Source organism: Strongylocentrotus purpuratus, unplaced genomic scaffold (genome assembly GCF_000002235.5).
Source record: "Strongylocentrotus purpuratus isolate Spur 01 unplaced genomic scaffold, Spur_5.0 spur5_scaffold_2, whole genome shotgun sequence".
Lineage (NCBI taxonomy): Eukaryota > Metazoa > Echinodermata > Echinoidea > Camarodonta > Strongylocentrotidae > Strongylocentrotus > Strongylocentrotus purpuratus.
Genome location: NW_022145605.1, coordinates 5,303,285 through 5,321,140, shown reverse-complemented (window position 1 = coordinate 5,321,140; position 17,856 = coordinate 5,303,285). Strand labels below are relative to the sequence as shown.

General features: G+C 38.5%; 1 protein-coding gene across 2 annotated transcripts in view; it reads left to right on the top strand.

The window, feature by feature from the left end:
• LOC105441887 (tripartite motif-containing protein 5-like) overlaps positions 1-17,856 on the top strand; it is a 36,348-nt gene that overhangs the window by 1,863 nt on the left and 16,629 nt on the right. Inside the window, exon 2 of one of the 2 annotated variants that reach the window (XR_004065166.1) lies at positions 10,046-12,111. Coding sequence is in view for 1 of the 2 variants with exons in the window: in XM_030991488.1 (XP_030847348.1) it covers positions 10,069-11,754 (1,686 nt within the window). In the remaining variant the exon portion in view is untranslated. Of the gene's footprint in view, positions 1-10,045; positions 12,969-17,856 lie in introns of those variants that run through there. The other variant, XM_030991488.1, reaches the window with a different exon arrangement.

Here is a 17,856-nt window from a genome sequence, read left to right as displayed (position 1 = left end):
AGATAAAAGGAAAGAGAGAAGAGGAAGAAGAAGAAAAGAGGGAAACGGGGAAGGGCGAAGGACTCTTGCCCCCCCCCCCCCAGTTTCCCTCTTTTCTTCTTATTCTTCTTTCTTTCCTTTTATCTTCCCTTTCCCTTTCCCTTTTTTCCTTCTGTCTGTCTCCCCCATCAACATAGTAATAACGAAAGAGACCACTCTGTAATCAAGACCATTCCATTTTATTTAATACATTTTCAATATATACTCTCTCTCTCTCTCTCCCATCCTACCTCCGCATTGTTTACCCTCCTCTTTTACTCCCAAAGTACTTTGTATGTAACAATAAAATGAATATAATACACATGTACTTTAGTGCGAGTACGCTGGACCTATAGTCGTAGTAGCCGTACTTTAAATGTAGGCTTTACTACTGCAGCTAGAAGGGATTAGACCACACAGCGAGCCAGCGAGGTCACTGTGACAGGTGGCTATCTTATTAACTCAGCTCTCATTTAACATAAGAAAAAGAGGATCATGGGGGACCAACAGGCACCGATTTGGGAAGTTTTCTATATAGAGGGAGCAAGTAGCTACAAGTAGGACAGTGTGCCTTTAATAGTAAACTATTATGTGTTGATTAATTAGGATTAGAATATGAACTTATATATGTGTGTAGATCAGATTCTAGTAAGAGGAAATCGTAATATCGGTTGTAAATTTGCTAATGCTATATGGTTAGTGCAGACTATTAGTCTATTTGCCAGTTCTGTGAATAAGGAGTTTAGAATATAACTAGTTGTTGAAGATTTATCTTTTCAAGCTCAGTTTCTCGCTGAAAATGCAGTATTGGATCAAATTGATGCAGATGAATATTGGCAAATACATAAGTGGTTATTATAAGTGTTGTGAGTTTATTCAGTATTAATGTGAATACCCGAGACAAGAAGTGACTAGTTAATTTAGGCAGGGGCGGCCGAGCGACTTAAAAAGTGGGAGGGCATCAAGAAAAAGGGCACCTTCTGGAGAAAAAAAAAAGGGCGCCTTCATTGTGATTACATTGTCAGGGATGATTTCAATATTGTTTCACTTTATACACCATACAAGATATTGCTTAGCATCATGCTTTGCAGTTGGGTGTGATGGTCTGAAGTTTATTTGCAAGTGAGCGAGCGAGGATTTTTTAAAAAAGATTTGTGAGGTCGCAGTGCGAACAATTCCATCTTATAAAGAGGAAAAAACCAATCCTGAGGGGGTATGAGGGACTATGAGCACATTCTCATAACAGAAGACTGAAAAGTAACATAAGCGAGCGAGCTTTGGGGGAAATTGCTCTCAGGGCGTGTTTATGCTTAACTTTTTCTGGCCAGAATCAGGCATCTGTTACGCGTTTAGTTTAAAACACGGTTGCGTCCTTTCTCACTTTTGTAGAATCACCGAAAAACGGCGAACACGATCGCCGATCGTAAACTCCCAAAAAGGTGCGTTTACGATTTGTAAACACATTTAAATGGGGTCAACGCACTGACCTCTAGTGGTCTACGTAGCATGCGCACTGCAGGTTTGCGAGGCCATCCAAGGAGAATTGCCTGGAGGAGCCAGAGAAGTGAGCATAAACAGTACACCGTGGAACTGCGATTACGATGAGCGTTACAAATCGCTCATTCTACCTTCAAAATCAAGCATAAACGCACTCTTAGTCGCTTGAAATTAGGGACGCGTTTAATGAAGAGACGAAAAGGGGACAATTATCAGTAAAGAAAAGGAGCATGTGTACAAAGAGTAATTTTCAAAGGTGTAAACGGGGCACTTCTTACACCCTCAAAAAGAGGCACTCACCAGGAATGAAAAAAGTCAGTCATGAGGATAGGAAATGGGCATTTGTCGACGGAAAAGGGGCCCCCATCAGATTTTGATAGGGTCATTTAAAAGAGGTGAAAAAGGGGCACGTATCATTGTTAAAAGGGAAATTATCAAAGGTAAAAACTGAGCACTTCGGCACCCTCAAAAAGAGGCACTCACCAGGGATGGAAAAGTAAGTCATGAAAATAGGAAATGGGCACTTTTAATAAAAGAAGATGTGCATTAGTTGAAAGAAAATGGGCACCGATCAGATTTTAAGGGGCAATTATCAGAGGTGAAGGGGGCACTTATCTGAATTGAAAATGAATAACTTCTTGTACCTGAAAAGGGTCATTTACCAGAGAAGGGGCACTTATGAAATGGGCACTTATCATTAGCTCAAGGGGTACATGTGAAAATATAGGGTGCGCTTATCCGAGTTAAAATGTGGGTAGTTATTAAAAGGGGAAGGGGCACTTCTTTCAAAGGAAAAGGGGGAACATTTCAAAAGTGAAAAGAGGGACTTCAAATACCTGAAAAGGGGCACTTATAAGAATGGATAATTGACACTTATTGCAAATGCAAATGGGAACTTGTCGAAGTAAAAGAGGCCCGTACCCAAATAAAGGGGGCACTTATCAGAGTTGAAAAGGGAAAAGGACACTTTTACAAATTAATAGGGGCACTTCTTACAAAGTTAAAGGGGCACTTTTCCTATGTAAAAAGGGGCACCTTTCGAGTGCTTGAAAAAGTCTGGGGTTACTGTGCCCCCCCCCCCCCTGGAGGGCCGCCTTTGAATTTATAGATTAGTGAAAGCTGAGAGTAGAATAGCATTTTAAGGGCCTATGTGCACACAAGATCCTCAGTCTGGAGCGTAAAGTAGGAAGCTCATTAGAATAGAATAGAATAGAATTTTATCGTCTTTTTTCTAAAAGAAGAAAATTTCCTTTTAGGTGATCATACAAAAAAAAAAAAAAATGCATAAAAAGTATGAATAAATGAATAATACAAACATATAATACAAATTACATAGAACATAAGGATAAAGGGAAGAAGACAAACAGAAAGAAATAGAGAAGAATATAGAATGAGGGGATTTATGGAGAATGTAGCCCCGGGGTAAGTAACTTAAAAATTGCCCCCCCCCCCTCCACCCCCACCACCACCACCACCACCACCACCTCCAGGGCCTCACTCTCCTCCAAACAAGTACGAAGAGACAGAGAGGCTAGGGAGAGAATGGACAAAAGGAAAGGAAAGTAACAGAAAGAAAAGGAGAGAGAGGGAGAGAAGGAGATGAATTGGAGGAAGATAAGAGAGAATTGGGAGAGAAAGGAAAGAGAATGAAAAATTAATCTGTCGCTTGTAAACAAAATAAGACGCCATATTCAGCTGCACACACCGCGGTATGTTCTGCGTTTCAAGAGGAAACAAATGCCGTCCTTAATATCATTCCGGGGGGTTTTCAATTTGAAAGTCTGGTTTCTTTGATTGTTAATTAACCCCTATCCTGTGTATTTATTTACAAACAAAATATTTTAGTTATCAGAATCGGTTTCATATCCCCTTTTGAATGGTTTGAAATGCCATCACATTTATATACACTAAACTAATCATAATTTGAGAAATAATAGCTTTGCAATTATGTTCATTCTTTATGGGAAGTCGTCTGCTTGGGCAGTATTGGTCCATTATATGACGTCATTAAACATCGTTATTTTTCTGGCGAATCTCTCGTATATCCTATTTTTATAAATCTCCCGATATGTAATCAACAGTTTCTAGTGATACATTAGTTGACATATTTGGGATTTTCTTTGAATTTCCACTTTAAGAAGAGCGCAAATTTTGGTGTTGAGCCAATAGTATAGGAATGGTTATGCCAGCATTTTTGTATCATGTCTATATGGAGACGCTAAGTGATAAGTTATATTTAAAAGCTATATAGTAGATTGACCGATTTCTCAATGTTATAGACATTCGTTGGTTAAGTTATTTATTAAAAGCCAAGTTATTCTTATGAGATCGATGAAGAGTGATATTGCCCTTGTAAATAAAGCATGGAAGTAACTATGGAAGGTTTCTTTAATTTAGAGATAGTAATGTAATGAAACTTCCCAGATGATATTCTTAGTGATATATTTAAGAAAGAGGACACCAGAGAGCTTACAAATTCAATGTATGCGAACAGGTATATTTATTTTTTGCCTAATTAAAATATGCCTAAAAACCGTGAGCTTTCTAGGATTTATGGCCCCTTGAAACCTGTGGACCCCACGCCTTTATACACTCAACTCGCTGCGATTTAACTGATCCCCCCCCCCCCCCCACTTTGAAAAACGTTTCTTGGAGCCTGCATGTAACATGTAAGAATGGTGCATGGTGATGCAGATTTTTTTCTGCACCCCCCCCCTTACAAAAAAGTTGTATAGAATTCTATAGAACGCTTTATAGAGTTCTATAGAACTCTATAACATTCCAGATTCTCTATAGAACTTTAAGGATTCTCTATAGAAAGCAGTTTCTTCTATAGAATTCTATAGAATAAGTTTTCTATAGATTTAGATTTCTATAGAAAAGTTAATTCTCTATAGAATTTGTAAGGTTGTCTATAGAAATCAGTTTCCTCTATAGAATTCTATAGAATAAGTTTTCTATAGATTTAAATTTCTATAGAAAAGTTAATTCTCTAAAGAATTTTTTAGGTTGTCTATAGAAATCCGTTTCCTCTATAGAATTCTATAGAATAAGTTTTCTATAGATTGAAATTTCTATAGAAAAGTTAATTCTCTATAGAATTTTAAGGTTGTCTATAGAAATGAGTTTCCTCTATAGAATTCTTTAGAATAAGTTTTCTATAGATTTAAATATCTATAGAAAATTTAATATAAAAAAATGGCGTCCCCACTTCTCTATACAATTTTTAAGGATGTCTATAGAAACTTTTTTCTCAATAGAATTCTAAGTTTCCTATAGATCTAAATTTCTACAGAATTCTATAGAATTTTTTTCTATATGAAGATATGTATCTCATGCATATTCATGATAATTTGCATGTTTTCACAGAAAATGTAATTATCATGATCTGTCAAGCAAATGTGACAATTAACATCAATTTTGTGATTTATATTTCCTTAGTCAATTATTGTCAAATATAATATATATGTCCGATTTTTTTTGGACGTAAAATAGATATATTAATATATGTCATTTACTAACCAGTAAAAACATGTATAATTTTGTATATATGTAAGATCTCCGCACTACTTAATTAACAATATATACTCAACTGTATTTTGCTTCAAATGATCTTTGTGATGGAGCAATCGCAGGAGTCTATATATATATATGGTTAAGTCGGTGGCCAGATGTCATGCTATATTGATTATTAATTATCAATTGATTGCTGGTCGCTACTGAGTAATAAACTGGTTTTCAACTGGTAAAAAATGGTCTATAGAATTATTTACAAAAAAACTTCTATAGAATTCTATTAAAAAAATCTATAGAATTTCTATAGGCCATTCTATAGAATGTTTTATAGAGATTCTATAGAGGTCCGTTATAAATTTCTATAGAATTTGTATAGAAAAGTGGCCCACTTTTCTATAGAATCTCTATAAAACATTTCTATAGAATTCTTTACAAAAAAATTCTATAGAATTCTATAAAAAAATTCTATAGAATTTCTATAGGCCATTCTATAGAATGTTTTATAGAGATTCTATAGAGGTCCGTTAAAGATTTCTATAGAATTCGTATAGAAAAGTGGCCCACTTTTCTATAGAATCTCTATAAAACATTTCTATAGAAATGCGTATAGAAATTCTATATGATGATATCACGCAGTAAGTAATACGCTAAGGCTCCGCAGGGGGCATGACGTCTCCGCCAGCCTTTGTATTCTATTGTTTTTTAATGAGATCGCCGACCGAAGTTGGTGCAGCTATCTCCTCCTGAACCCTCCCCTCGGGGTCCCGGTGACCGGTGCCATCGTCCGCGGGAGAGTCTACTCTGTGAAATTGGCTATACACCGCCCCAGGTCCTCCTCCTTGTCGACGTCCAGGGCGAAAACAGACGCGACATGCATAATGCAGGATATGCGTGACGACAGAGATACCTCATGGATATTCAACATAACAACGGTAGACACACGACCGATGACCAATCCACTCACATTAAGTTGCGTATTAAATGCACGATGCACAGGGTCGGGATTACCCGAGTAAAGCATCTTTCTATAGGATATCCTTTATGCACAAGCCACAGACATACACGGCTTCCCGTCCACGTCCAAACTTAGAGACCTATTTCCATCATGATTGCCGCGATTTTTATATAGTTTTCGTGAATGGAGGTATGAAATCAAAGCTTATTTTGTGATTATTACGGCCGTGTTTACTAAATTTTAATTATCATTTCTTAAAGGAAAGTTTTGACAAGAAAATCATTGGACTGACAGTTCAGTCGCAAGCTGCCTTCAATCAACACACATACATTACACACAGTGCAGTGTAACTCCGGGAAGCTCCAACACCGGCGCGGCACGCCTGCGGCGCCGGTGAAGCTTCCCGGAGTTAAGTGCAGTGCTGCTGCTGTCGCGCGGCGTGGACTTTGACTGATTGTAGAGTCGAAAAGTATGGGGGGCCAAGCAGGCCAATATTTGTACCACTATACAACTAAAAATATAGGCGTAGGGTCCACGGGTTTCAAGGGGCCATAAACCCCCAAAAGCCCTGGGGGTTACGTTCTTCAAAGTTGCGGGGGGGGGGGGGGGGGGGGAGAGGGGGGTTTTAGGCGTTTAATTAGGGTCAGATGAGCATATTTTTAATACTTTATTTGTGACACTTGCGGGTCACTAATTGGCGTGGGGTCAATACGTAGAGTTGCGTAGTGTTGCGTACCAACTACGCTGGCCTACATTACTATATGCTGAGGGACGGAAAGGGGTACGCAAGATGAACGAAAACAATTCAACATGTTTAATTTTTTTCACGTACTTTTGGCGTAGAAACTTGACGCAGAAAGTACGCCTTTTTACGCAACACTATGCAACAGTACGCTACCCTACGCCAGATCGACAAAGCAGTAAAAAGCTTTCCACACAGTAAGCAACCATAAGCAAACCTGTACGCCAGCCTACACATAACCTACGCAGGGACTATTTTCCCATTAATACGCAGCCTAATTTCTGCGTAGTCGGTACGCCACACTACGGAACTCTACGCAGTTCCAGTGGCTTAAAGAATAACTACCGGTACAGTTGGATCGTTTTTTAATTTTTTTTATATAAGGCCAAATTTTAAAAAAAACATGTTTAGCGTCCTATTTTTTTGAAAAATGGGAAGGAGGAGGCCCTTTTTTTTTTTTTTTTTTTCTTTCAAAATGGCCGCTCCGTACATTTTCCCTGACATTCGGGCTATTTTTCAAGATGGCGGCCGACAATTTTTTTTTTCTTTTTTAAAATCAGAAATACATTTTAGCAGTGCTTTTCATTTTTTTTTCTTTCAAAAAATAAAAATAAATAAATAAAACATAAAAAATAAAAAAAATAAAAAATAGGAGGCGGCCCCCAAAAAGGAAGCAGGTGGGGACGCTGTTTTTTTTTTCTTTCAAAAAAAAAAATATTCAAAAAAATTCAAAAAAAAAAAAATAGGAGGCGGCCCCCAGAAAGGAAGCGGGCGGGGACGCTAAACATGTATATTTTTTTAATGGCCTGAATGGCAAATAAAGTTCTTGGTGGTTTTAATTTAGACAGTCTCTATATATCTATTTACACCCCCCCCCCCCTGCCCCCCTCTAGAATCCCGCGGATTTCCGCGGGTCCTGCTAGTCTATAATAATAATAATAATACGAGAAGCTCCATGGGTCCGATTGTGGGCGGTCCGATGACGTATTTCGCGTTGAAACGCGTCGATCTGCGTCACTTAACGAGGGTCCGGGCTCGATGTCGGGAGAGCCATCTCCTCCCGGACGACGGGTCGAGGGGGGACGGGACCCGACCCGAGGGACGAGGAATTCTTTTCTACATGGAAACGGCCGGGTTTTTACCCATTCTGTCCCGCCATCGACCAGGAAATCGTAAAAAAACGATGTGACACGCTCATGAATATTATGCATGACCTGTTGCATGCATGCATGAGCCTCAAACTGTTTCAATCCATTGCCCCTAAAAAATTGTTTTTATTCTAATTTGATATTATTCTAACAAAAAATATTCAACAAATTTCGAATGTGTTTTTATTCTGTTCATACAGTCAATAACAATTTGATAAAATGGAGATATACAATCACGCAAAAGCAACGACCTAGCTTATACTTTTGAGCAGCACAGTCCGACCTCGATCTATGAATTATTGTCTGCCAAAATCAGAAATAAACATTTTGTGTTTGATTTTTTAGCAAATACATGATATGATAATAAAAAAAATTGGTAATATATTTTTACAATCCTGATTAGATTTATATTGAATATACGCAAAAAGTAACAAAAAAAGTTTCAATAGTGTAAATGGCAACCGATCAAAGGTAGGTACGTACGTACCATCTCTATGGTACGTACGTAGTACATGCATGGACTTCGGCTGTTCTGTACATGCATTGTTCTAATTAATAACAAGTGTGTGCGGGGTACGTACATGATAATGCTCAACATGACACACAAAAAGCGCTATTCATCTTCGCGTGTATGTACTCAACGTGTGTGCACGTGTGTACATGTTCTACATTGCATTGTGCATGTGTACTATATATAGCGACTTTCGCCAACAATCAAATATAAACAAACCTCTTCTCGATTAAATAAAAGCACCTTAGACTACTCATTAATTGTTCGATAACACAAGTTTATTTTCTGCTTCAAACGCCCGCTTGCAGCTGATTTAAATAAGTAAAATTGTCTTATTACATTACATAACAGATTTCAGATTTCATGCAGCACCTAGACCTACATAATATATTTATAACTAACTCCAAGGAGCTCTAGCTGCCGCCTCAAGCGTCGGCGAAGCTACCTGGGGTTACTGTATAACGTAATCATAAGATCATCAACGTGACAAAAGCGAAAAAAAAAAAAGGGTCGGGTAGGGCAAAACATCGGGGCAAGCCAAATTTTGCCACCCAAATCTAATATGCATCTACATCAGTCTGCAGACTACAATGTATGCATTAAGAAACTGAAGAGGAATAAAAAAAATTAAATGCCCTTGGCCTTGGTATTTGGTTAACTCTGATTATTAATAGAAACATAACTTCTCATGAGTTTAACTTCCGAGTCTAATTCTAACGTTAAAGAAGAAGAGATCTACTTTTATTTTAATTAACCTAATTGATTCCACAATAATTAATCTAGACTATTCTAAGTAAACTAGAACTACATTTCCATTAATATAGTTGGATCTAAGTATGTAATGTAAACTTATGCATATTCACTTTTTACATAATAGCAGTGAAGGGATGTTCCTTTGTCTACCTGAGGAACTGTATATTTTGTCCGCTTTCTTTGTCTGTCATGTTCATAGTGTCTGTTTTTTAATGACATCTGCAGCCGAAATTTGTGCGCCTAGCTCCTTCTAAACCATCCCCTTGGGGTACCGGTGCACGGTGCCATCAGCCGCCGGAGAGTCTACTCTATATCAAATTGGCTATGCTCCGCCCGATGTCCACCTCCGTGTCGACGTCCAGAGCGAGTTGCGGCTTGATATTTACTCCCAAATTTGGCCCCCTCCCTCGCTGCCTTTTGGATCCGCCCCTGCCCCACCCGCGCGCTCTAGAATCCCGCGGATTTCCGCGGGTCCTGCTAGTCTTGTTATAATGAGAGGAATTACTGACATGTGCGTGGGTGAATGGTTCGGTCAAGCGGAACGATCACAAGTGCAAAGGTTAAACATAATGCTTCCTGAATGTCAATGGGAATTCCCACTCCCTAAAAAACATAGGCCTACTCATACAACTGCATTGCTGAATGAAACATTAGCATACGCCCCAGATGACTGAAATCAAATAGGCGCCGTTAGAAATACTTCATAACATAAGTTATAAAGAAGAAGTGTAAAGTAATTTCATAATGTTGTACCGGTAGGCTCTATTTACCATGAAATGCATTATGTTTCACATTTTTCAGTGCAATACTAGATCGGTACTAGATCCACATAAATATTTACAAAACATACAATACTTTTGAATGAGGAGGCCAATTAACTCACCGATGTGACTTTTTCTTCACAGGTCGTGTGCTTGAGTTGTCAACGATGGCTACTTCCTTGCAGCAGGCTGTCGATAAGAACCTCGAGTGTCCTGTCTGCCTGAGCTTCTTCAAGGACCCCAAGATCCTGACCTGCTCCCATACCTTCTGCAAGGGTTGTCTTGAGACTGTCCTAGAGTCTCATCGGAAGCTGTTATGTCCTACGTGCAGGGAGGAGACTTTGGTTCCCGGTGGAGACGTGGGTAGATTGCAATCAAACATAACAGTCAGATCTCTTGTTGAAGATGTGGAGACCCAGGGCCCTTCTAATCAAGAAGACAAATGTAAAAAACATCCGAACCAAGATGAAGACTGTTTTTGTTTTAACTGTCAAAAGTATGTCTGCTGCAAGTGTGCAATATCAGAGCATGCAAAGGATGCTCACACTATCCTTGAAGCAGGCGCCCATGAAAAGAATAACATTGAGGAACTTGCATCTAAAGCGAATGCAAAGATACGCAACGTTGACAACTATGTTAAATTCGTTGTAGACAAGCGTAAAAGGGTGCATAATGTACATGAAAAACTCAATGATGAAATAGACGATACTTTTGAGGAATCAGTACAGAAGTTGAGGAAAATAAGGACGGTGTTGAAAAATGAAGTCGGGCAAAAGCTAGGTAAACTTGAGACTTCATTGGGAGACATGGAGGAGTCAGGTCGTAAACAGATAGACGAGATTACAACAGCTCGGGACTTGGTTAAGAATGGTCTTCATATTCCTCTCCAGACAGAGGCTCTGACCTCACATAAAGCGAAGTGCCAAACACTGGAAGAACTTCTAAGCCGGATTGGGCCAGATGTGGAGCTGCCCAGAAGAACTGCTGAGGAAGGTGAAAGAATTGGCTTCAGGAGTCTGGGATTGGATGGACTCCAAATGGGCCAGCTAAGACAAAAGAAGTTCAAATGGGTTCTGCGCACAGAAGACCCCTTCCCTGATGGAAATATCACCATGACCGGAATGGCAATATCACCAAACAATGGGATGGCTGTTGGTTGTAGAAGGGGAGGAATAGTCATATATTCTTCTGAGGCCATCATACAAGATACCGTTCTGAAATCTGTTCAAGTTAATGCACTACACTTCATGCCTGATGGTGGATACGTCATACGAGACTCAAAGAACAAAATTGTCTTGTACACCGAGCTTCGTGAACAGGTTGATGTAACGTTTGAGACAATTGATGTTACGAAAGATGGATGGCTTGGTGGTCTCACTGTAGACAAGGATGGGCTGATCTTCATAGCTTACAATAGATGCAAGAAAATACAGGTATTTAAGCCAGAAGGTGGGAAGGCAATTAGAGAGATAAAGTGTAACGGATTTGAACCATGGCAAATGTCTGCGATGAAATCAAGTCAAGCCATTGTCGTTAAGAGTAGTTTTTCTACTGTACACGTGATCAACGATGTGTCTGGTGCTATCATTCATAGCATCAGCAAAGATGGTTATAGCTCTTACCCTGCTGTGTATCAGGATAGTTCAGTCATCATTGCATGGGTTCGGCGCGATCAGGGTCTGCTGAGCATCGTTCGATACACAAAAGATCTCAAATACATCAAAACCATTCTCACTGATTTCAAGATAATCAAACCAAATCGAGATTGGTTCTATTTACGGGCATTCAAGACGGGAGAGATTGCTTTCTGCACATCTAATAGAATGTACATCTTCCATGAGACGTGGGAGTAAATTTCAGTTTGCATTTGAAACTTGATGTTTCATCGAATTTTGGAACTTTAAAACTCCCGGATGCAATCCTTTCAGTACTCCTGCTTCGTAAACAAGCCTGCATTGTGAAAAGGTTGAGCAATATTTTCCAACACTTTGCCCAACGTTGTGCCAATAGTCAACCCAACCATCTATTGGGCAATATTTTGCCCAGTGGTATTGGTAAACGTAGGTATGTGCATAATTGTTCATATTTTGCCCAACAAGTGGTCTACCGTAGTCGGGCAGTTGAAGGGTCATATCTTTGCCCACAAATACGAAACAATTATGCAACCTTTTCACAGTGTGTACCTAAATGTAATGTAAATCAAAGAGTAGGTCTAGACTCCACTCTATTATAATGCTATCATAATGTTGGCCAATTTCATTATGCTGTTGGCAGTAGACAATGTAACGTTTACTCTTACGAAGTATCAAGATGTTGCTCTCATTATTGCAAATGGCGGTTATTTTATAGACTGATGTAGTTAGATAATCGAGGAGAAGAGGGTAGTACACCTTCTAATCCACGGAAAGCATACGTTGCAAATATAATAAACAGTCATACATTCCCGCTATTATGGGGGATGAGCAGCTTCTTCCAATTATATTTGTAATACTCATAAGATTCCCTAAGAGTTCATGGTAGTGGCAACGTAAGCAAAATATTGTTTTCAAAATACAATGTATCTGAAAATGTTTGTTTTTAAAATATGCAAGATACGTGGCAATCAATTCAATTTATATGTTGGTAATGATGGAGAAGGCATAATTCTATATACATATGTTTTTTGTTCTTTGTTTCAAGAACATTTTTGATAATGTAGGACATCATTTATTTTTGTCATAGTTGTTTACTGGAAAAATGCGTAAAAATTGTGAATTGTGTAAACGTTCTAAATGGCCTTTCTTTGTACAATCCCTAATTCCCGTACATTCCTCTATCTCTTTTTGCTTCATGTGCATTTATAATTCAGTCATTCATTCGGCTAGGTTTATTTAAAGAAAATTCCTTGTAAATCAGTCCAAAGACTGATGCATACACAATTTTCATAGTTTTATTGTTCAAAATTATACAAAGAATACAATATATTTAACCAAATTTGACTAGGAACAAAAAGATTGGGATAAGAAATTTTAAAAAAATTGTTAAACATGTTGCACCTCAAATTGAAAATAAAAACACCCCCCCCCCCCCCAAAAAAAAGGGATTTTAAAGACAGAGAAAGAAAAATGAGAATTGACTAGCTTGGAAAAACAACAGAGAGAAGAGAGGGAGACAGATGAGGGATCTGTTGAGAAAAGGTAAAAATTGAAGAGTGCCATTTCATTAGCTCATGTCTTGCATTTGAATCCTAATACAAGCAACAGAATATTTGAAATCCTTGAAATATTGGTTATGTATATATAGTTACGACTACATATATAAATACCTATACTATGTTCATAGGTTAACAGACTGAACATGACGGTAAAATAGAAACCAATGATTTAGCTTAAAACTATCATGTCTTAGGCCATTAAAAAAAATATACATGATTAGCGTCCCCGCCCGCTTCCTTTTTGGGGGCCGCCTCATATTTTTTTTTTATTTATTAGTTTTTATTTTTATTTTTATTTTTTTTTTTTAAATTTTTTTTTGAATTTTTTTTTTGAAAGAAAAAAAAACATGAAAAACACTGCTAAAATGGCTCTATTTCTGATTTAAAAAAAAAAAAAATTGTCGGCGGCCATCTTGAAAAAAAATAGCCCCGACTGTCAGGGAAAATGTACCGAGCGGCCATTTTGAGCGGCCATTTTGAAATAAAAATTAAAAAATAAAAAGGGACCCCTCCTTCCTATTTTTCGAAAAAACAGGACGCTAAACATGTTTTTTTTTTTTTTGGCCTTACATCGTCACACTATTCTGGCACCAAGGAATCAACCGCTTTATAAAGGGGAAAAAGAAATGTAATTTTAGTTTATAGTCCAAAGATGTGAAACTAACACAGATGTATGTTGAATTTCTTGCTCAATTTAAATTCAAATTACCCATTTAAGTATTAATTGTGTTAATGTTACATTGATATGCTTTATGTTTGACTAAGAAGTTTAGTGTAAATGTAAATTATTTGTCACATAATATAATGTATACAATGAACGAGATCTAGTGTACTTATTAAGAACTCATTTGTATCCTTTAACTGGAAAGGAAATCAATGTATTATATACTTTAGTTTCTAATGCAAGCTGTAGTTTATCTTATTAGTATGCATTAAAGTCTGTTCCCCCTTACTAGGTTTATGATTCTTTCATAGTAGAGTAATTAACTTTCTTTATTATATTTGTTAAGAGTATAGATACATCCCAATGTTATTCGCTATAAAAGCATGATGATTATTATGGAATTATGTCAGTTATCATCTTCCATTCAAATTATGTTACAAATTTCATGTTCGATGTCATTATATTTTCTTAAAGGGGATAGAAGAAATAAACTAGAGTTATGAATTTGATCACTGAAATGTCCGGTGTCATGATGTGAGGAAAAAAATCCAAAAGAAGTGAAAGAGCGAGTCATCAAAAGTATTGATTTTAGAGAATCCATGCAGGAGGTATATAGAAGCTTTTGTTGATGATATTCTTATAATATAATGCAGGCGCGGATCCAGGATTTTCCAATAGGGGGGGGGGGGGGGGGGCCGAAAATTTGAAAATTGCACAGACCGTTTTTTCAAGGTCATATTAGGAGCACCATACCGGTACAATTTTTGACATTTTCATCGGAGGGGGGGGGGGGGGGGGGGGGGGGGGGGGTGGGGGGGGGGGGGGCTATAGCCTCTTGCCCGCGGAAGCTTCGACCTTTTATTAATTATTAGAGAAAGAAGATTTGTTGTACCATTCTCGACTCTTATTACTTGACTGAATTCAGCCCCCCCCTCCCGCGCGAAGCACGGAAGCTTTGGCTTTTCATAGTTTCTTTCATTTCATCAGAAAGAAGATGATTCGTTCTATCGTCATCGACTCTTTATCCTTGTCTGAATTGAGTTTCCCCCGCGCGAAGCGCGGAAGCCTCGACGTTTCATTAAATTATTAGAGAAAGAAGACGATTCGTTGTACCGTTCTCGACTCTTAATCCTTGTCTGAATTCAGTTTTCCCCTGCCCGCGCGAAGCGCGGAAGCTTTGACGTTTCAATAAATTAAAAGGGAAAGGAGACGATTCTTTGTACCATTCTTGACTCTTAATCCTTGTTTGAATTCAGTTTCCCCTGCCCGCGCGTAGCGCGTAAACTTTGACGGTTTATTAAATTATTAGAGGAAGAAGACGAATCGTTTTACCGTTCTCGTCTCTTAATCCTTGTTTGAATTAAGTTTTCCCCCTCCCGAGCGATGCGCGGAAGCTTTGACATTTCATTAAATTATTAGAGAAAGAAGACGATTCGTAATTGTACCGTTCTCGACTTGTCAGAATTTTCAAAAATGTTTCTTTGTCTGTTTTTTTTTTCTCGTCCTATGTCCACTTACTGCCCCTACCGCCCCTGGCTACGCGCCTGCTTTAAAGGAAAATGAAACAATCATGATTGTGATAGCACACAATCAGGTTATTAGAAATGAAAGGGAAAAAAGATCTTTTACACCAACCATGGATAAATCACGGCCGGGAGCGTCATAGTTTTGTGTTATCGGGCGAGGGCCGGGGCGTAGCGACCAAGCGAGATTTTGCAATGTTGAATGCTGAAATTATGCATTCTAGAAAATCCCTAAGCGTAATATGTACGTTCTTTCCGCTATATTTCTTTCTAGCTATTTTTCTAAATTTCCTGGAGGACGTGTCCCCTATCGGGCCAGGATTGCCGCCCCTGTCCATGATTACTACCAACATGAGTTCAAATAGAAGTACCAGCGAGTTGGTATGAGCTTAATCCAAAATAATGAAGGGCAAAATAAGTGTCGTGAAGCGGCCCTACCGTTAATTTAAAATTTGACTGTTGAGTATATAACTTCTATTTTAAAAGACATCCATAACTTTTTGATTGTGCCCTTTTCAAATTTCTCACTAAAGAGGGAATGACCGCAGGGGCTGTTCTATTCAATAACGTTTGCCAAGCCTTCTGGAATGACCCCAAATCTCCCGATTACAGTTTCCCCCATTCGTCGTTACTGTCACTTAGCGCCATTCATAGTCTTTCCCCCTTTCTCACCCGACTTTTCTTTCCCCCCCCCCCCCACCCCACCCACTCAGTGTTATCTAGGGTACGCACATGTATGTTCCCTCTCTTTGAAAGCACCCCTCTATCTCCGGTGTGTAAAGTCAGTGCGGGCCGGATCTTTGTGTATTACGTGCCGGACTTTGTTGTGTGAAAAGTAACTCTTTATCGGAATTTTGGGAACATAAATTCGGTCCCTCCGTCCCCGGAGTGGGAGGGAGGGGGGGGGGGGGGGGGGGGGGAGCTTTCTTCTTTATCTTTTCTCTTCTTTCCTTTCTCTTCTCCTTTCTTTTCTCTTCTCCTTTTTTTTCCTCCTCTTCTCCTTTCCCTTTTTCTCTTCTTTTCTTCCTTTTTTTCCTCCTTTTTTGCGCCGCCAATAGGGGGGGGGGGGGGGGCGCGGCCGTTTCGGCCCCCCTGGATCCGCCACTGATAATGTCAGCGGGTATAACGGCAAGCGTGAATGTCAGCCATCAGGAAGAAGAGGGGAGAGGGTAGGGGATAAGTCCAAAGAGTTAGAGAGGAGGGAGGAAAGGAAGGGCGAGGGTTAGAGGTATATTGTGTGTTTTAATAAAATAAAAACTCATGATTTCAATCCTGTATAATAATATGTTAAAAATATTATTTTGTTGTTGTTGAAGTATTCAGTTTTGTTCTGGAAAAAAAGCGATGCTGAATTTAGATTTTGGGATGAAAATAACTGGAGTTTTGAGAAGCAAATTCAATAAATACAAAAAGTAAAGACTCTCCTTCAAATTATCTGTCAAACTCTCTTCAGCATTATTTGCATATAACGACATACAGTCTCGTTTCTGACTTTTCATCAAATATGGAGGGCCTTTAAACTCAATCTACTTGCTTTTCGTTCGTCATTGACAAAAGGATATTTACTTTTTCTACTCTCGCCAAAATTTTACAGGGAGTCGCTTATTTTGATATCAGATATTAAACTCATCTAATACTAACAGAAAGCAGAAAATTCACAGAAGCACACTTTGAAACTTTGAACGAAATCGGACAAAAAAGTTATGCATTAGTAAAAGTTGCATAGTAAGGGAACTTCAAATTGGCTAAATAGGTTATATCACTGTGATGTAGTGCCGGACGACTTCCCATTTTGCTCCAACAAACGAACTATCTAAAATGTTATGTGGGTTTTTTTGTTTTCACAATGTAGGACTCGGGAGTCATTTTTCTTTCTAGAGGACATATGATATTATGCTATCCATAATATATTGTGTGGAGTGTCCACGTAGGGAGAAGGGACTTTCAGGTTTGGAAGGAAAAAACATCCAGAAGTTCATGATATTTATTGCACGACAAACGGAGGAGTTGTCCATGAATACGTCACAATCCACTGACCAAATCTCATTTGTCAAACAATCACACCTGCCTTATCAGTTGTCCGCGGTTGATTCAACCTTTCGCCGATCTGATTCTGAACTTATTATAAAGATTGGATTACCTTTCAATACCATGTTTCTAAGCGCATAATACTCCTGTATGGATCCTAAACACAAATATTATTTTTTTGTATTGAAATTGTCTTTTTCATTTTTAGTCACTTCAAGGTACATTGATATATTTGAAAGTGAACATTTGTTTTGTGATCCCTGCAAAAGAATAATTTTGTAGAAATTTGTACCCCCTTCTTTTTTATATATATATACTTGTATCAATACTGTATCTTTTACTTTTGGGTAGAGACTCTATGGCCCGAATTCACAAAGCAAGGTTTGAGCTCAGACCAAGGTTTGAGCTCAAACCTCCTTTTGTTTCGCCAAACCTCCCTTTGTTATTTACAAAAGGAGGTTTGGCGAAACAAAAGGAGGTTTGAGGTCAAACCTTGGTCTGAGCTCAAACCTTGCTTTGTGAATTCGGGCCTTTGTCTCTGATACAA